This window comes from Fringilla coelebs (assembly GCF_963513975.1).
Source record: "Fringilla coelebs genome assembly, chromosome: 1".
Taxonomy (NCBI): Eukaryota; Metazoa; Chordata; class Aves; order Passeriformes; family Fringillidae; genus Fringilla; species Fringilla coelebs.
In genome coordinates, this window is record NC_140028.1 from 142,667,136 (window position 1) to 142,685,173 (window position 18,038).

The window sequence follows — 18,038 nt, forward strand, 5'->3', positions numbered from 1 at the left end:
TTCCGCCCCAGCCCCGGGAATTGTCTGCAGGCACAGCAGGAAGGGCCAGCCATGACCCTGGCTGTGCAAGTTATTTCCAAAGTTTAAAGCGAGAGCAAGAGAAACCACTCATAGTCATGATCCAGAGCACACCTGCTTCGTGCACAATTTTACACAGGTTCACAGCTGATTTAAGCCATGGCACTGTGCTGGAAGAAGGGGGACCATGCTCCTTAAGCCCCTCTATATCATTCCTTTCTTCATCTGCCTCTCCCTTGATAGGGTTCTTTTGTTCAGGCATTCACAGATAACCAGAAGCACAACAGATCCAACTTGAAACAAAACTGATTAAACAAAAATACTAAATACATTAAACACTATTAAGAGAAACACTGAAAATAGAAGAATAGATTCAAATTCAATTACCCAATAATTTCACACAGCAAGGTTATGGAAAAAACTAACTTATCCAATAACTTTTGCAACCAAAAAGGAGATGCAGAAAAGTTCTTCAAACCAATTCTCAAAGCCTGGAAGTATAAACAAATCTAAACTTGTAATGAAGTAACCAACACAGTAAAATGCATTCACTTCCTTTCCTCTGTTTAAAGCTGGCATTGTTTAAAACAGCTTATTAAAACAGCATGTAGTAATGTTATCTCTTTATCTGCAAAAGTCCTTAGATAGATCTCCTGAGGTTTACAGCTCCACTGTGCAGGGGCATTAATACTCTCTACTTGATAGAATCTGCCACCTAACTGCTCAAGGTCAACAAAATCCAACAAGATGATAGATAAAATATTTTAAATATCTATGCATTACAGCCTAAAACACTAAAAACAGCTTAACATTTTGGTTTACAGCTTAACATTTTGGCAGGGGTGATAGGATATCTTGACCTCTGAGTTGCCCTTCACCCCTTTCCTGAAGTGTAAGGCTGCAGTACTTACAAATGCACAAAGAGTTTTCTATCCAAGTAGTTGATTCTCCAATTTCTAGATCACTAGAAGCAACAACCTAGGCTCTGTTAATCCCCAGAAAACTAATGCTATGATTTACTGAAAAATAGATTTAATTAAAATAAAACAGTAACAACACTGAGAAAACACCAGGTTTTCCGTTAAGTGTTTCTGGAAGCTTCAGTGTGAGGTTTCTTGTAGCCAAACTCCATCTGTGTTTCAAATCAACTGTCTCATAAAAATCAAGTTTTGCATCATCTTTGACAGTCCCACACTAACACTGTGTAGTCAATTTGACAATAAATACTTTTAAACTAATATTTGCTTATATTTGCCAGTACTGCTTCTGACAGAAGCCTTACCTACAGATAATCTCAGAATTTTTAGGTGCAACACTCCAAGTGCAGATTGCACCCACTACACTGACATGATTAAAAAAGCTACAGAAGCAGTGGCTGCTGTTCCTTCCCTTAAGTTTAATCCCAGAATAGCACACCTTCATTTGAGCCAAACAAGGAAAAACCCACACAAACAAAAATCTGAGTTAGCTCACACTTCTGTCAGGCAGGCAGTATTTGTTTACTTTATGGAAAGGAATGCAGAACAGCATTCCAACTAATAATTTCCCTATCAGAGTCATCAAAAGTATTTGGTTTATTCATATTTCTGGATTGCTACTAGTCCAAATGCCAACTTGATTTTTTTCTTTTTCAGGTGGGAGGGAGAAGTTGCAGTGAATAAACAGGCTGGGGTTTACACTGCTTTATGGCTTGATCATTCATCTAAGAAAACACAGAAGCTGATAAAACACCACAGGCCTCAACACAACCTGAAACACTGTCAACATTCACATCAATGATCTCCAAAGGCAGTAAGCACTTACAAGCAACAAAATCTGCTGTTCCTGCAGCTTAACTGGACATATTTCAATATTTAAGTTTGTTTAGCTTCTCCCCACAGGAAACACATAAAAAAGTGATGCAAGCTCCCAAGCATCACCTTACCTGCCCCTCCAACATGTCTCTCTGCAGTCCCGCCCGCTCCTGCTCGGAGCTGTTGGTTCTCCGGATGGAAAGGCTGTGTGATTTACGTTTCTGCTTTGCTTGGCGAGCAGATGCACAGCTTCCACTTTCTATTGGCATTACTTCAAAAAAACAGCTTCACAGAGGCTCCTATGATAAACTAAGGACAAGCATTATACATTACAAATTGATTTGTCAAACGAACCACTATTTAAATATTTTTCTCAAAATGGAAGTACTTAGTTCTACTAAACTTTGGAGTTGTTTGGGTTGTCATTAAAAAGAAGAGATCCCTCTTACTTACAGCTGGTCTTCAAACAACATTAAGTCCAAAATCATATGCATATATGCAAATAGAATGGAATTGCTTCTGCATTATTAATTCATTAGCTAACAAACCTCCACAAAAGGAAAATAAATTCCACTTCCTTGCTCATTTTGGAGAACACCAGCAGAGACAGCCCCAAAATGCTTCCAGGAAACAACTATTATGCATACTATAGTTCACTGAAACGCATGCAAAATTAAAACCCAGCTGGAAAATGAAAGCAAACATGGTAATTTAGGGACACTGTCAGGTTAAAAATGTATTATTCAACTTTAAGCATTACCATACAAAATTTAACAAACGTCCTTGTTCAGAATTAGGCAGAAACTAATTTTCATTACAGAAGTTCTGAAAACTACCTTCCACCATTTTTGGCAGCTCATGGTTTCACTTTCCTTAATAATGAAAATGCCCATGAATTTATGAAAGTAGTGAAAGTGCACCTGACTTAACAGGCTGCTGGTGATGTGGTTCATTTCTGTCACCTTGATAAAACCAAATATATGCATTTCAATATGCCTAAAACCACCTGACAGTATCACCAAACAGTATTACCATGTATGAGCTACTGCTTCCCCTGTTTAAGAAAAATCAATATATGTCTGATTTATTGAATAGATGTGGAGAATATGTATGAAAAATCAAATTATGTTTGATTGCATAAATATGGAGAATATGTTCTTTACTGTCAAAATCTTATTTTTCAAACATTTAATTACTGGATTTTTTTAATTTAAACCAAACACTCAACAGAATTTTTGTTTCATGGGGTACCAGTTGTTAAACATTTCAAATGTTTCAGGATTGATTACCCAAAATTTTTCAATCATGCACAATGAGAACAAAATAAAAATTCATTCTCCAGCATAAATCATTTCTGAAACAACAATTAAAACTTAAAATAGGTGCAATAGTCTGCAGAGAAATAGGAGAGCAGAGTTGGCAAAGCTAACCAGGCAACTGAGCTTCCTTTTACACAAGTTGATCAGAGAAAATTTAAACCAAACCCAGGGCCACTTCCAATTTAAGATCCGCCAACACGCTGGATCTCACGCTAGGAATGAGCACCATTGCTATGAACAAGACAGGCATTAACCAGTTCAGGGGTTTGACATGGTGTTTGCAGCTTTTTACCAGATCATAAAGCCAAGGAAAGCATTACTAAAAACACAGTATGCACTGTGAATAACATGAGCTTGAAATCTCCTTTGGGTTTTTTATCACAAAATGAAAATGTATAAAGATACAGATATTAGTATCAAAAATGAGACTAGATTTAGTTAAGATTTTAATGCCCATCCATCCTTATTAAAAAACTTGGTATTTTAATTAGCTTTTTGATGAACTGTGTTCCAGTAACCTGACAACAATTCCATAGTGAATCTAAAATAAAATTTAGGTTGCACCAGTGACCTGTACTGTACTAAATTTTATTTTTAATATCCTCTGGATCCCACAGAGTCCTCCCCTGCACCTAATCCCATCAGAGCTTTTTATGTGTGATTAATCAGTAGTAACTAAATAGCTATATTTGCAAATTAAAGAAGAGACTAGAAAAAACTACCATTGAGTAGTTCCTTACTTGCCTAAATTCTGCTATTCACTGTGGCTAGATTCCTCTACAAAATTTTTTAAAAGTCCATCCCATAAACAGTTACTGCCAATTTTCACTAAGTATCTTCCTGCTCATGGACATATGGTCAAGAATGAGGAACAGGTTTTCCATGCTAATCACATTTCTATTTCTTTTCAAAAGATGATCAGATCCCAAGCACATACATATATTTTTTTCCCCCCTCTTCCATCCTGCTTCCTAGCTCCCTTGGGAACCTCTCTTTCAATGGCTTTCAGTTACCAAATTCTGCAGTTTGGGATTACATTTTAAGGCCAGAAGCATCAGTGTGCGCAAAAGCAGATTTGTTAAAACAGTTTTATTCATACACATAGCAACATATAATCCCATAAATCCATTAACACCATCTCACTTCAGCTCTGGGGGCAGAGGGGGGTAAAAAAACCCAAAAGACAATTTCTAATCCCTGTCAGATGTGGCTCCTGAACTGTCAGACACAAAGATGTTAATGTGGCTTATGCCTTACCAGCCTTTGTTTTAACTATGTTAGTTTCCACTCGCCCTTTCTGCCAAGCTACTTCATTTTGGAGGACATTACTGAGCAATATCCTTTTTTTGAGTAGAATGATTTGCATTGGAAGGGACCTTTAAAGGTCACCTAGTCACATTCCTCTGCAATGGGCAGGGACATCTGCATCAGGTTGCTCAGAGCCCTGTCCAACCTGACCCTGAATGTTTCCACAGGTGGGGCATCCATTGCCTCTCTGCACGGCCTGTGCCCATGTTTCCCCACCCCCACTGTAAAAAATTCTTCCTTCTATTTAATCTCAATCTACCCTCTTTTAGGTTAAAATCATTACCCCTTGTCATATCACTGTAGTCCTTGGCAATAAGTCTCTCTTTCTCCAAAGTTCCCTTTAAGTATTGAAAGACCGTGATAAGGGGTCCCCAGAGAATCCTCTTGGGCTAAAAACCCCATCTCTCTCTGCTTTTTTTTCACATAAGAGGTTTGCAGCACACTGATAACTTTTCTGGCTTTTCTCTGGACTAGCTCTAACAGGTCCACATCTTCTTGTGCCATTGCCTGCATGCACATATTTCTGCCTCATGTCTGGTTTTTCATGCCCCAGTACCCCCAGGTCCCTCTCTGCTGGACTGCTCTCAATCTGTTCACCCTCCAGCCTGCACTGATATCAGGGACTGCTCCAATCCAAGGTACTGGATCTTGCAGTTGGTCCTGTTGAACTTCATGAGGTTTGCATGGGCCCACTCCTGAAGCCTCTCATGGTCCCTCTGGGTGCTATGCCTTTCCTCAATTAATCAACTGCAGCACTCAGCATCAGTCCACACAGATTTGGCAGCTATACACTCTAGGACATAGAATTTAAAGGGACACAGTCATATGCATGAGTACAGAGTGAAATTCTCATGTTCACTACGTTGAAGTTTCTACTTTGGCAGCTCGTGAGCAAACGGAGCAGACTGGGTAGGAATCACTGTCACTGTCTCTGTTTGGCAGCAGCACTTCACCTGCAGCCAGTGTCACTGCCAGGGACTGCCCTCTCCTCATGCAGCAGCATGACACACCACCCATGCACGTTCTGGAGAGGGCAAACATGCAGCTGTTCCCAGGCTCGGCAGGAGGGTGCACACAGCCACAGCAAAGCTGAAACCAAAGAGGCCACAAGCAGGCATGTGCATACAGAGGATGGGAAGGAAAAGTTCAGGGGAATAGCTTCACTGCCTTTAATAGTATTGTTCTGAATCCCACCAAACAGCCTGACAAACTTTGAGTAATGGAGCAATAATCAACACTTTTTTTAGAACAAAGATTTAAATTCAGTTTTAAAACAATGACAGTGTCCATTTAAATATTAACTTCACTTTTACAATTTCAGAACTCTTCTGATTCCAATTGCAGCAGTAAGAAGCTATAGGTTTTTCAAGAGTAGATTTCACAAAACAGATCCTTGGCAATATGATGCTAAAAATAATTAGGTGCTCATTTCTAGCAGTTACCTGATTCCCCTTATTATGTAAGGTTTTCAAACAATGAAAATTACCTGTCCAGAATATCAGTGTCATGTTACATATCCTATGAAAACCATATTAAATATTGATTAGTGAAACAGTCAGTAGTACACAAACCAGTCAAAGTCTTTCAATTCTTTGAAACTTTTGTAGTTAGAACACACCAGACAACAGGAAAGGGGGGGGATGAGGGAAAACATAAACACAAGTCAAGGCTAGACACCAAATCCCAGTGAAACCAAGTAAGAAAAAAGTGCTGCAAAACAGTCTATTATATATTATTAGCCAGATATAGTTAATCTTAACTTTCGAGTATTCCAAATGGGTTCTGAAAAGAAAAATTCACTAAGGTCACTTTCCTTCTATTCAGTAATGCCCCAAGTAGGATGGAGAAACCACCAAGAAGTATTGGAATCTTGCTTCCTGAATCAAATGAAGCTAAATTCACAGAAGCTAAAAATTAGCAATCAAGCATAAAAAAGGCTGAACAAATGTACTTTCTGAGAAAAAAGGGAGAGGGGGAGAAAGAGGAAGCATATTGTATTACTAAACTATTTTCACTAAGGGTGGTAGTTCACAAGTGCTGTATTACTAAGAAGTGAGATTAAGAGACATATTGAGCTATTCTGCTCAATCGTTTTGGAAAACACTCCATTTGCATAGACTTTACACAATGATCTGTCAAAGCCTGGAGAGAACCTTTCTAGCAATATAAATCTGCAGAAGTAGGGGAGAAAAAGATGTCCCAGAAAACATCTAGATCACAGGTGTTTACTACTTGCTGAATGCAAAGATGCTCCAGTATTTCAGATATGCTGTTTAATTAAACTCACATGATATTTTACAGTGTGTTAAAGTTCCATCACCTACCTTTCTGTAACAGATGTACTCAGTCACAGGAAGTATTTCATCAGAGTAACAGTAAAGAGCAGATGTGTAACCAATTACTGTTTTAGTCAGCTACAAAAGAGAAACAGCACCAACAAAGAGTGCACACACTGGCCTTTCCAGACTTAAAAACTCACTGCAGTAACTAATTATACTTGCCTACTTCTGCTCTTGAACACAGAACAAGAAGGCTGCTGAAAGGAAAGAATTCCTGGGGTATGCATGTTGCTGAAGCCAAGGAGAAAAGCTGTGCTCTGCTGTCAGAGCACAGATAGAATGGCTACAGTATTGCATTTCCTTTTTTGTTCATTCAAGACAACACACAAGTCTGTAAAGGGAAAGCATCAGGAAGATTCAGCAACATCTTCCCCAACATCTCTCTGCTCCATTTTCTTTAGAGTTTAGAAATAGCAATAGTTGCTATTTAAATGATCGTGTCAAATGGAAAAAAAAAAAAACATACCACTTTAGTGTATTTGTGTGTGCTTAAATTTCTTCATTTCATGTCTCCCATTTTCAAACATGGCTTAGAAGAAAATTTCTGTGTATACTACATAAAACACAAAGACGTTTTACAATAGTAATTATTGTCTAGTGCAGCATTAAAACCTTACAATACAAAGATGCCCATTAATGTAGGGGAGTGTGTGGGTTTGGGGCTTTTTTTTCCATAGCAGGGAGGGAAAACAGAAAGAGAGAAGAATGATTACAGTTATTAGGTTCTTAATTACAAGGAACTCAGTTTGACAGGATTATTCATGAGTTAAGGGAATTTAAGTATCAACATATGCCACTACACTCTTTTATTAATATGCAAAGAAATCAAATTTAAAGGAGTAAAACTTTCATTTTGAGGTCTTCAGTGAACAATTTGCTTCAGTGATGCTGTACATTCAAGTGCCATTAATTCAATGCAAGCTGCATTACTACAACACACCTGAGAAAGGCTAAACAGACTGCTTTGTAAGACTAGCTGTTTTGCTAAAGGTAAATATTTAGGAAACAAAACCATTCCAGATCATCACAGATGATGCTAGAAACACTAATGAGTATGCTCAAACCTTGTGAAATCCACTCAAGCATTACAACATTGATTTTTCTTTTTCTAAATTTAGTGCGGCTTTCTTTCAAATTAAACTGGATGTTCCTCGAAATGTAAAAGGGGAAAGCAGCCATCCACCACTGAAGGTGACAACCTCCTTCAATAGAAAGCAGAGTAAAGAAGCTGCACCAATAAATTTGAAATATGTTATACAGCTGAAATCAAGGACAAAAATTTTAACACATTAGCGAGTACCTACTCTAAGCAAGCTTCTAACACCAATATCCAAATGTAAGCCAGCCCAGTTTTGCAGCTAGCAAGCTTTAATCTTACAAATTCAACTATGTCAGCAAATGCTGCAGTCACACCAAAATGCAGGGCTGACCCAGCATGCCATACAGTCTGCCAAAGCAAAAAATGTTACTCTCACCATACAAGCTTATATTATCTAATACTAAACAACAATAATTAGCAGACTTGGACTTTCTCTAATATAGTAGAAACCTTGCTGGGTCCACTCATAATCATCAGACTAAGACCTGAAAGCTTCCCTTTGAGACCAGTGCCACCTGTGCTCACTGAGGGTGCTCATTGTTTCAACTAGTTTAAATGGTGCAAGGTAAAATATAATCTTATGTTCAACACTAGTTAGTAACCTATCAGTATATATTGTACCTTCCTTTATTTAGAGGTACTGATGAAGTGACTTTATTGAAGAACTCAACAGACAGCATCAGGTCCTGCTAAATTACTTACAGCTGGTTAACTCCTAAAATATGTTTGAAGGGTGCTTTATTTCCTCAGCTGTTTCACAGGCACTGCAGCTCCAATTTCTGTATTAGTAAATCCCTAACAGCCCAGAAGAAGCCTCCATGCAGGCACAGGGATGCAAATACAGGACCTGAGGGTGAGGAATCCTAAGGAAGTTCAAGAGCAAAGGCAATTTAACCAGGTGTTTGTTCAAGAAGGTACTGCACCACACTCAGAAGCCAGAATCTTATTCTGCTAGTCCCTAAACAAATAATATTTGTGTACTTGTTATGGATGTATTAATTAATTCCTATTATGGTCTTATTCAAGCACAGTGGCCTCTAGTATCACTGCTCATCCTCTGGGAATATATAGTAAACTAAAATCTCTTAATTCTTAAGACTTGAACAAAAGCAAGTAATTTTGACTCTAACTGCAATATATCTAGCAAGCTCTTCAGAAGCACCAATAAATAACCTCTGTACAGCACATTCTTGAAGTATTACCTCATGTGGTCTAGCACAGAGAACTACAGAACCTACCAACAGTCCATGTAAGAGCACTGCAAGCACCCAGCCTACCATCTTGAACATCAAGCCTAAAAATAGTCAGTACATATTGCTTGCAAATGAGAAAATACAAATCACTCTGGCTCGCAAGAAGACCATCCTGACTCCTGTCCATTCCTCAGATGTCATTCACAGAGCAATAACCAACTCTCCCCCACAGGGCTTTGAAGGGTTGGCCTCCAAAAAAATCCCTTCACCCTGCCTTTCACCTCGCAAGACAACCTACTAGTCTTAGCTCCAAGACTTAAAATTCCATCACATAAAACAATCCTAATCTCATCTCAAATTTATAGAATGCAATACCACTTAATTCCTCCTTACTTGGCACATACTAGTTCTGGCTTGCAATTTCAGGATTTCATAGAAGTAAGATCTTCTCATCAGACATTATCACCACACTCACAAGATTTGTCTTGTGACTGTACCAACAAACTTAAGCACTTCAGTCCATACTAAAGACTGCATGCTTCAAAAAAAGTCCTGAATTTAAAAAAAAATAGATGGTGGAAGGGCCTGTCTATATTAAAGAGGCAGTCTCATCTTAAAATCTTTAGATTTAACATGATAAACCCAGTTCAGGGACAAACATACACATAAACAACTGGCATTAAAAAGACAATCAACATTACAGTTGGCCTTAAATGCTAATGTTTGGTACCAGAACCTTTTCTTAAAATAATTGCCCAAGTCCACAACACACAAAACAACATCTAAAGTTACTACAAAACAGGTTAGAGCTGACATCATGCACAAAGATTATCTAATCTAAACTGCTCATTAGAAAACATACTTGTGGGTTCTTGGGGTTACCAGCTCTCTTTTAAAAACATCAAGAAACACCAACAGCAAACTTGCTTGGAAAGCAGTTTCAGAAATTTGCTCAAGGCTAACGATGCAGTTGTAATGTTGCAAAATGGGTGCCTGAACAACAGACGTTTGTTCCATGTCAAGGTGTACTCAATGACACTGAATCACTTCGAAGAAGCTGTTCCACCAGTTCCTTACGTAAACCTTCCATGACATTACTGTTATAGAAAGCCCACTTTTACAGCAATAACAAAATAAATTTGACAAGCTGGACAAGAGAGATAAAAACACACTTAGAAGTTTCTCTTTTCTCACAAAGACCATGATGCCCTTGAGCCACAGATCAACACAACTTGAAAGAAGTTTTCCTTGTCTTTGCATAAGGAATGGAATTTAACATCCGCTCAACCCCTGAATACATTAAGCATATCTATTCTTCCCTCAAACTTATTTTCACAGGGTTTTAGCTCAGAAAATGAGAGAACTACTGAAGATGGCTCTTTGCAGCCAATTTTTACCCACCTTGGACACTTCCATGTCATCCTCCCACTGCTGAAGGCCAGATTCACCCCATGCCACCACAAACGATGCTCTCCTCATCATTTAGCTGTGCCCCACTTCAGAAATTTGAGGGTTCCATGTTTACTCCATTTGTACAGGTGTCAGAGGACCTGAACTCCACCTGTAAACTACAGGGGCTCTACGCTTGGCCTGTCCTTAGGATAGGCAGCAGCACACGAACAAAGTTAGCGAGAGGAGTCTCCTCACAGCACCTACCCGCAGACCTGGAACCATCCCTACAGCCTGGGGCTGGAAGCGTTCAAAAACCGCCACGCACAGAAGAGGAAGGAGAGCTTATTTTCGCTTATTTCGGGTTTTTATAGGAGAACGTGCAAGTCATTTCACGCGGAAATAAAGCAGAATAGGACGGGCAGGGAGGGGGTGCCCGGGCAGGAGCCCCGGTTTGCGCCGCGGGCCTGGGCGGCGACGGCGGCACGGCGCAGGTACCACAGCCATGGTGCCACCGCCGCTGCCCCGGACCCCGCCCGGACCCCCGCACCCCTCAGCCCCTCGGGCGGCCGCGAAGATGGCGGAGGGTCCGCGCCCCGCGTCCCCCGCACTCACCTGTCAGCCACAGCCGCGGCGGCGGGCGGAGAGGGGCAGGGCCGCAGGCGGCGCGGAAAAAGAGGAGGGGAAGGATGAGGACAACGAGGAGGAGAAGGCGGGAGGGGCAGCAGCGGAGGCAGCAGCAGCAGCGGCGATGATCGCGGCGCCGCTCGGGCAGGACGCGCCTCCCCGGTGCCGAGCCCTCGCGGCGACATCCGGCGGAAGCGGCGCGGCCCCCGCTCCGAGCCGCGATGGCGACGGGCTGGCCCCGGGATAGCCTCCCGCCCGGCACAGCCCGCGGGCTCGGGAACACCGAGAGCCTCCCGCGCGGCACAGCCCGCGGACTCGGGAACGCCCCGGCCTCAGGGAGAGCCTCCCGCCCGGCACAGCCCGCGGACTCGGGAACAGGGAGCGCCTCCCGCCCGGCACAGCCCACGGGCTCGGGAACAGCGAGAACCTCCCGCCTGGCACTGCCCGGGGGTTCGGCAGTGCCCCGGCCTCAGGGAGAGCCTCCCGTCGAGCACTTCCCGGGGGCTAGGCAGTGCCCCGGCCTCAGGGAGAACCTCCCGCCTGGTACTGCCCGGGGGTTCGGCAGTGCCCCGGCCTCAGGGAGAGCCTCCCGCCTGGTACTGCCCGGGGGTTCGGCAGTGCCCCGGCCTCAGGGAGAACCTCCCGCCTGGCACTGCCCGGGGGTTCGGCAGTGCCCCGGCCTCAGGGAGAGCCTCCCGCCTGGCACTGCCCGGGGGTTCGGCAGTGCCCCGGCCTCAGGGAGAACCTCCCGCCTGGCACTGCCCGGGGGTTCGGCAGTGCCCCGGCCTCAGGGAGAGCCTCCCGCCTGGCACTGCCCGCGGGCTCGGGAACAGGGAAAGCCTCCCGTCCGGCACTGCTCGTGCCGGGGGTTCGGGAACAGGGAGAGCCTCCCGTCCGGCACTGCTCGTGCCGGGGGTTCGGGAACAGGGAGAGCCTCCCGTCCGGCACTGCCCGGGGATTCGGGAACAGGGAGAGCCTCCCGTCCGGCACTGCCCGGGGATTCGGGAACAGGGAGAGCCTCCCGTCCGGCACTGCCCGGGGGCTCGGCAGTGCCCCGGCAACAGGGAGCGCCCCGGCCACAGGGAGCGCCCAGCGGGCCCGGCTGGGCCGGGCCGGGCAGGACCTGCCCCGACACCTCCGCGCTCTCCGGCCCCGCTGCTCCCCGGGTCACCGCGGTGCCGCAGGTTAAGCAGCGGGGTGTGTTCCGTGCCGAGGCGGCCCCTCGGGGTAACGCTGTGTTCGCTTACCGTTACTGTTACCGAACTGAAACTGCTGCTTTGGTTAGTCAGTTACCTCCAGTAACACTGCATCAGGTCGACTGACAAGGGAGCTGAAACTTTGCGGGAACACCACTGGAATTCCATATTTTTTTTTAATACAGAAGGGCTGGGAGATACCGAATGTGGAGTTTTTCTACTGTGTCTGCAGACGGAGTGACAGAGGCAGCGCATCAAAGCTAACCACGACGATCTGCAAGCAGGCTGTTCACTCTGAAGCCTACAAGGCGTAATTGAAATGTGATTAATTCCTCTGCTGATTAGCACTTGGAATAAACCTCCACCTAAAATTCTTATTCATTGTAGCAGATAGTGAAAGTCAAAAGAGGCCTTCGCCTAATTATTTTCTCTCTTCCGGCAGATTATCTTAACTGCCTTAGAAGAGGTCTGTAAAAAGGCCAGAAGAACATGTGCCAGTGAGAGCTGGAAATATTACATTTTCTTTTAATGTGCTTCCCAACTACAAATCTGCCTGCAGTTCTCATTTGTCTTTTTTCCTTTCTACTCACTTCTGTGGAGTCATGTCTTAAAGCTGTATTAAACAGCAACAAAAATAGTGGTTTACCTATTTACTAGCATACTTCTCATTATTGGAGGTCATTCTCCAAAATCACCAGCCTAACTGGTTGAGAACATCCTGTAAATTTAGCCTATACCCTTCTTCAAAGCCACTAAAAGGGTGCAAACTAAATAGCTAAATGGCTTCAAGGAGTGGAAAAGAGAGGAGATTGCACAGGCAAAAGGAGAGGGACAAGAGATGGAACAGAGGTGCCCAGGAAGAAGCTGAACACAACCTGACCAAATGCCCCAGTTTGATGCTTTGAATTCTCTTTAGAGTTGGTGCAGTTGTGGGTGGCTCAGCCATCTTAGCCAAGTGACAATTCGAGTTCTCAGCTGTTCAATTTCTAACTAGACATTTTTAAGCCTTATCATCCCTACCAAAATTACTTTAATGTAACAATACTGTACTGTAACAATTTTAGCTATATGTATGAAGGAAAAAAATGTTCCGCAGGAGTACAAAGATCCACATTAGAGATTTCCTGGGGAGAACACCTGGCAGCTTTTTTCTCCTCTGGAGCAGCACACTCCCCAGGAGCAGAGTGCATTACAGAGATGACCATTTTTTTACCTGAAGAAATGCAAAATACTGAAATGAGGAAAGATGGGCTTAAACAACCTTTTCCTTGGTACAGGGTGCCTCACCTGAAAATGAAGAGGCCCTGTATGGATGCAGTTGCTTTTTCATGAGAAGGGAATGACAAGTGGCCTGTTGTCACTCTAGCTCTGCTGCTGGTTTGGTATTGTCATGGCACTTCAAGAGTAGCAGGCACTGTGTAATGTGTAGGAACAAGTATAGATCAAAAGACTGCTTTTCACAAACTATCTGATACAAAAGAAGAGACATAGATAGCAATACAGGAGCCTAGGGAAACAGGGCAGTACTAGTCAGTGCCTTTTCAATAGGTTTTTCAATAAGAATACAGTAAATAGAGTGGAAAAAGATTGTCCTGGACAAATCTACTTCTGCACCCATGGCTGGACTAGAAAAGACAAGATAGGAGTCTTGGGAAATCAGCAACACAACAGAGCAATAGCTGAACCTCCAAAATTAGCATTTTTCAAACCTGTAAATGTAGCAGGAAAAGGCAAAGCCTTCTGTCCAGAGCTCAAACCAAAAGAAATGAAATAAAAACAAAACCAAACCAAACAACCAAAAAGATTTAAGGCAGAAAAGGACTCAAGGGTTAATTCTTGATTCGTATAGGAAACCTTCTAATAACTCCTTCCTAGAAGAGTGGTTTCCTATACCATTATTCATTCATCTTATGCTGTATAAAAACATTTGGAAGCCATCCATCACAGCACTCTTTCCATCAGCTTGAGATAGCAGAACAAATGCAAATACAACATCCTACTTAGATATTTAGCATATATGTATTACATTCTTACTACAAAGACATCTGTCTTCTCTGAAGCAAGTTGAAGCCAACCCACTTCCCTGAACGAGGCCTTTTAAGAAGAGTCAAGGGAACAGATTAGTTAAGACTGGGAAGAATTTACTTCTCATTTCAGATAAAACCCAGGTTGTTTCTCACTAAGCACCTGAGTGGATCATTTAGACAAATATTTTCTGAAGAACTACAGCTCCAGGCTGGAAAGGACTCACAAGAGAAATTCTCTAGGGAGACCAGGAACAAGGATAGCTCTGTAGCTGAGTAGGGTGAAGTGGAAGTCTTAAACATAAGAGCAAGTTAGCAGGTAGCTGAAAAAGAAGTTTGGATGTGAAGGGAGGGGGGAAGAAGCCCATTAATTTTCTTGACAAATCTGAAAACTGAGGACCAGCATTTTTCAGGAGTTTATGCATTCTAGGCTGGGGTCAAATCCCAGGTTTGTTCAGCATTTATTTCATCTTGTAGCTTGTCATCATCTTGTTTAACTTGCTGGAGAATTAAAATATTTTCCTTCAGTTTGGTGGAGATTGCACATTTTTTTCTCTTTGTAGACACCAAAAGTATGTCAGGGGTTTCCAGCTGGTTGGCTTTTCAGGTGAATGAAAGACCTTCCAGTTGTTACAGGAAACTTTCCCTTGGCAGCTGTGTTTGAAAACAGTCAGGGGACTTCACGAGATGCAAAAATTAAGTCTCAAAAGCATTTGTATGTCACTTCAGGCATTCTGCTTATGCAGGGTGGAGTAGAAGTTCTGAGGTTACAGTGAAGTGCATACCATTACAAAAATTACCATGCTTTATTTTCAACACAGAGCTTTGAAGGTAAAGAGCAAGTCTGGAGGGGAGCAAAAGGAAAGATGATTCACGTGACATGAAACCCGGTATCTGGTTAAAGGCTTGGGAAGTCTCTCCCTTGTTTGTTTTGTGAAAATGGTTTGTTTTGTCTCTGTCATCCTTTGTCCCTGCTTCTTTGCCTCTCATTATCTACTAGGACTTGTCGCCACTTCTTGCTGCTCACCAGCATTGACTCAGGTGAAGTGCTCTTTTTTTCTGTGCAGGACAGGAGCTGTAGTTGTTTCTGATTGCCAGGTTCTGAAGTGCCTGTATGGTTCTGAAGTGCCTGCATAGAAGTTTTTAGTAGTTATTGCTAAGAAGAAAAGCCTCTTTTCTCTATTATCTATGAGCACATTTTTCCTGGTTTCCCTCTGCTCTGCAGCCTGAAGGTCACTGTACACCTGCTAATGTTCCATGCCAGCTGTGCCACAGGCACAGATGCATCTTTGCCTCCCAGGGGAGTAGTTTCTATTCTAAAAGAGCTTCACTCGCAGGAGAGCTGCCTGTTAACTCTGTTGTCATCATATGAAATGCTGGTTTCTATGTCCATCTCTGTAGTTATTTTTTTGATAGATCTGTGTAGCTTGTTTTGTTACTTTAGGAAATGATAGAACAATGAAACAAGCAAGTGATTCATGCGGTGAAGGATGTTCTCAGTATATCTATGAAGATATACCAGTATATCTCAGTCTCCAATTACAGTTTTTTTGTGCCAGTGACTCAGCAATAAGTAATCTGTAAAGTAATGAAAAGTAAACTCAATAAAAAGCAATCTGTGTACATTTCTGTCCTTTCTGAGAGTACATATTTATTTTCAACAGTCCTGTGATAACATTGAATTTGTAGTTTATTAATGAATAACATGATATTAACATTAATAGATAATGTTATGTTTTATGTAGTTAAAAGGATATGTAAAAGCCTAGACATTGTTACAGTCTTCTTTTTTTTTTTTTTTCACTTTTGATGCTCTGCTGGTTTCAAGTGGCTTTCATTCAAATCAGCTCCAGTCTTCTTTCTTTCAGCAACCCCTGCACAGGGGAATGCTGTAAGAAAACCCACCCCATCCCCCCTCCACTGAAAAATATTAACTGTCCATTTGAACACTTGTGCTGTTAATGATATCTCCCAGTGACAAGCCATCTGTCCTGTTCACAGGAAAATTCAAGCAAACCAGATTGAAATGCTGGAACTTGAGCTGAGAGGGAATCAAAGCAAGTCATGCCTCCAAGACATGTTAAACGTCATTTCTAGGCTTTTTATGGCATCCAGGCATAAACCCAAATCTGTGGACGAGCAATAAGCCAGCAAAAGTCTTGCTGAGAAGGTATTTAGCTATGGTGGTGTGAAGTTTCTAGAGGCTGGCATTGAAGTTTTTCTAATTTGTTATCTGTGCATATCTAAACTCCCCTATCTGACCAGTTCATCTTGACATCCTGCCTGTGCTCCATTGCTGCCCGGGATGTTTGTTTGTTTCTGTCTCTGCCCTCAAGAGCTCCCTGAGTCAGGCAGTTCCAGAGCTTGACTAGCAGAGTATGGAGGGGTTTGACAGCTGACCTGCAAGCAAAGCTGAGTTAATAGAAGAAATAACAATTGAGGATTTTCAAGTGTATCCATAGCAAAGAAGAAGACAAGGCCGTCAGCCAGAAACAGATTAGAAAACATACATGAAAATTTTTGTAAGCTAGACTACATGCATAAGTAGATGTGTATACGTGCCTTATTAAATTTCTGTAAAACTTTTGCCTATTATATTAATGTTAATTGCTTTGCACCAATGAATATAAGTTATTGTGATGTAGTTAATGACTTAAGATCGCGCTTTGTTAAGAGTATATAAGCTAGAGAACACGCAGAATAAAAAACTTTTTGCTTCTCGAACCCTGATCACGCGTGTATATCACGTCCAACCTAACAGTGACAGCGCAGGAGCTGCCTCCCAGCAGCTGTGGCTGTCAGCGCCGGAGGGAGCCGGCGTTCATTCCCCGCTCCGGTGCCACAGGCTGATCTGAGCGGCACACGCCGAACCTCCTTAGCTCGAGGGATGCTACCGCGGATCAAAGAAAAGCATCCAGGATGAGATGTGCCAAAAAGCCCCGTTACTCTGCAGTCCCGGGCTTACGGCTGCCGCCTGGAGCACACCCAGAACCGAGCAGAAATTCCATGCTGGAACTGCTCGCCACAAACACCGGCACATTTGTAGGAGCCGGGACCGGGGCACAGTCCTTCGGTTTTCGTGGGTAGGGGAAAGACCATAAGCAGCACGGAATGTTAGAAATATTCAAGTTCAGACATTGGAATGTGTAGGAAGGACATTCTGTTCTGTTCTTGCGAGCTAGAAAAGGCCTCTGAAAATAAGAAGTCCCATATCTCTCCTGAGGAAGACACCAAGGTTGTCACCATGGAGACATGATGGAGAGAAAGTTAAGAGATACGGACTCTGGCTGGCTCACAGAGTGACGTGGCTCCCTGATCACCTACTGGGAACTTTGTTTCTCTCTTAAAATTAGTGGGCCGTGAATGTGTATGTTGGATGAATGTAAATGTCTTGAAAAAGTATAAAAGCAACGTTGCTGTAATAAATCTCTCTCTTGCACCTTTCTGATGGAGTCGTGGTACTTTCTGCTGTGTCGTGCTCTATAACGACAGGAATGGGCTGCCAGGGAGGTGGTGGAGTCACAGTCCCTGGAGGTGTTTAAGCAAAGACTGGACGCGGCACTCAGTGCCATGGTCGGCATGGTGCTGTTCGGTCATAGGCTGGACTCGATGACCACAGAGGCCTTTTACAGCCTCATTGATTCTGTGATTCCCGTCAGAAGCCAAAGGCTTCTCCCTGCTCGGGAGCCCGACCCGGCCCCGACCTCTCCGGTGCCGGCTGTGGGCACCGCCG

At 43.0% G+C, this 18,038-nt stretch overlaps 1 protein-coding gene across 3 annotated transcripts in view; it reads right to left on the minus strand.

Annotated features, from left to right (window-relative positions):
- The window catches only part of WDR37 (WD repeat domain 37), a 43,437-nt gene extending 32,182 nt beyond the window's left edge, over window positions 1-11,255 (minus strand). The window contains exons 1-3 of one of the 3 annotated variants that reach the window (XM_084225809.1): window positions 11,074-11,255; window positions 5,925-5,956; window positions 1,943-2,120 (exon numbers count right to left, since the gene is read on the minus strand). In XM_084225809.1, the coding sequence (XP_084081935.1) occupies window positions 1,943-2,080 (138 nt within the window). In that variant the 5' untranslated portion in view covers window positions 2,081-2,120; window positions 5,925-5,956; window positions 11,074-11,255. Of the gene's footprint in view, window positions 1-1,942; window positions 2,121-5,924; window positions 5,957-10,470; window positions 10,794-11,073 lie in introns of those variants that run through there. The other 2 variants (XM_084225808.1, XM_084225810.1) reach the window with 2 other exon arrangements.
- Window positions 11,256-18,038: the final 6,783 nt, after the last annotated feature.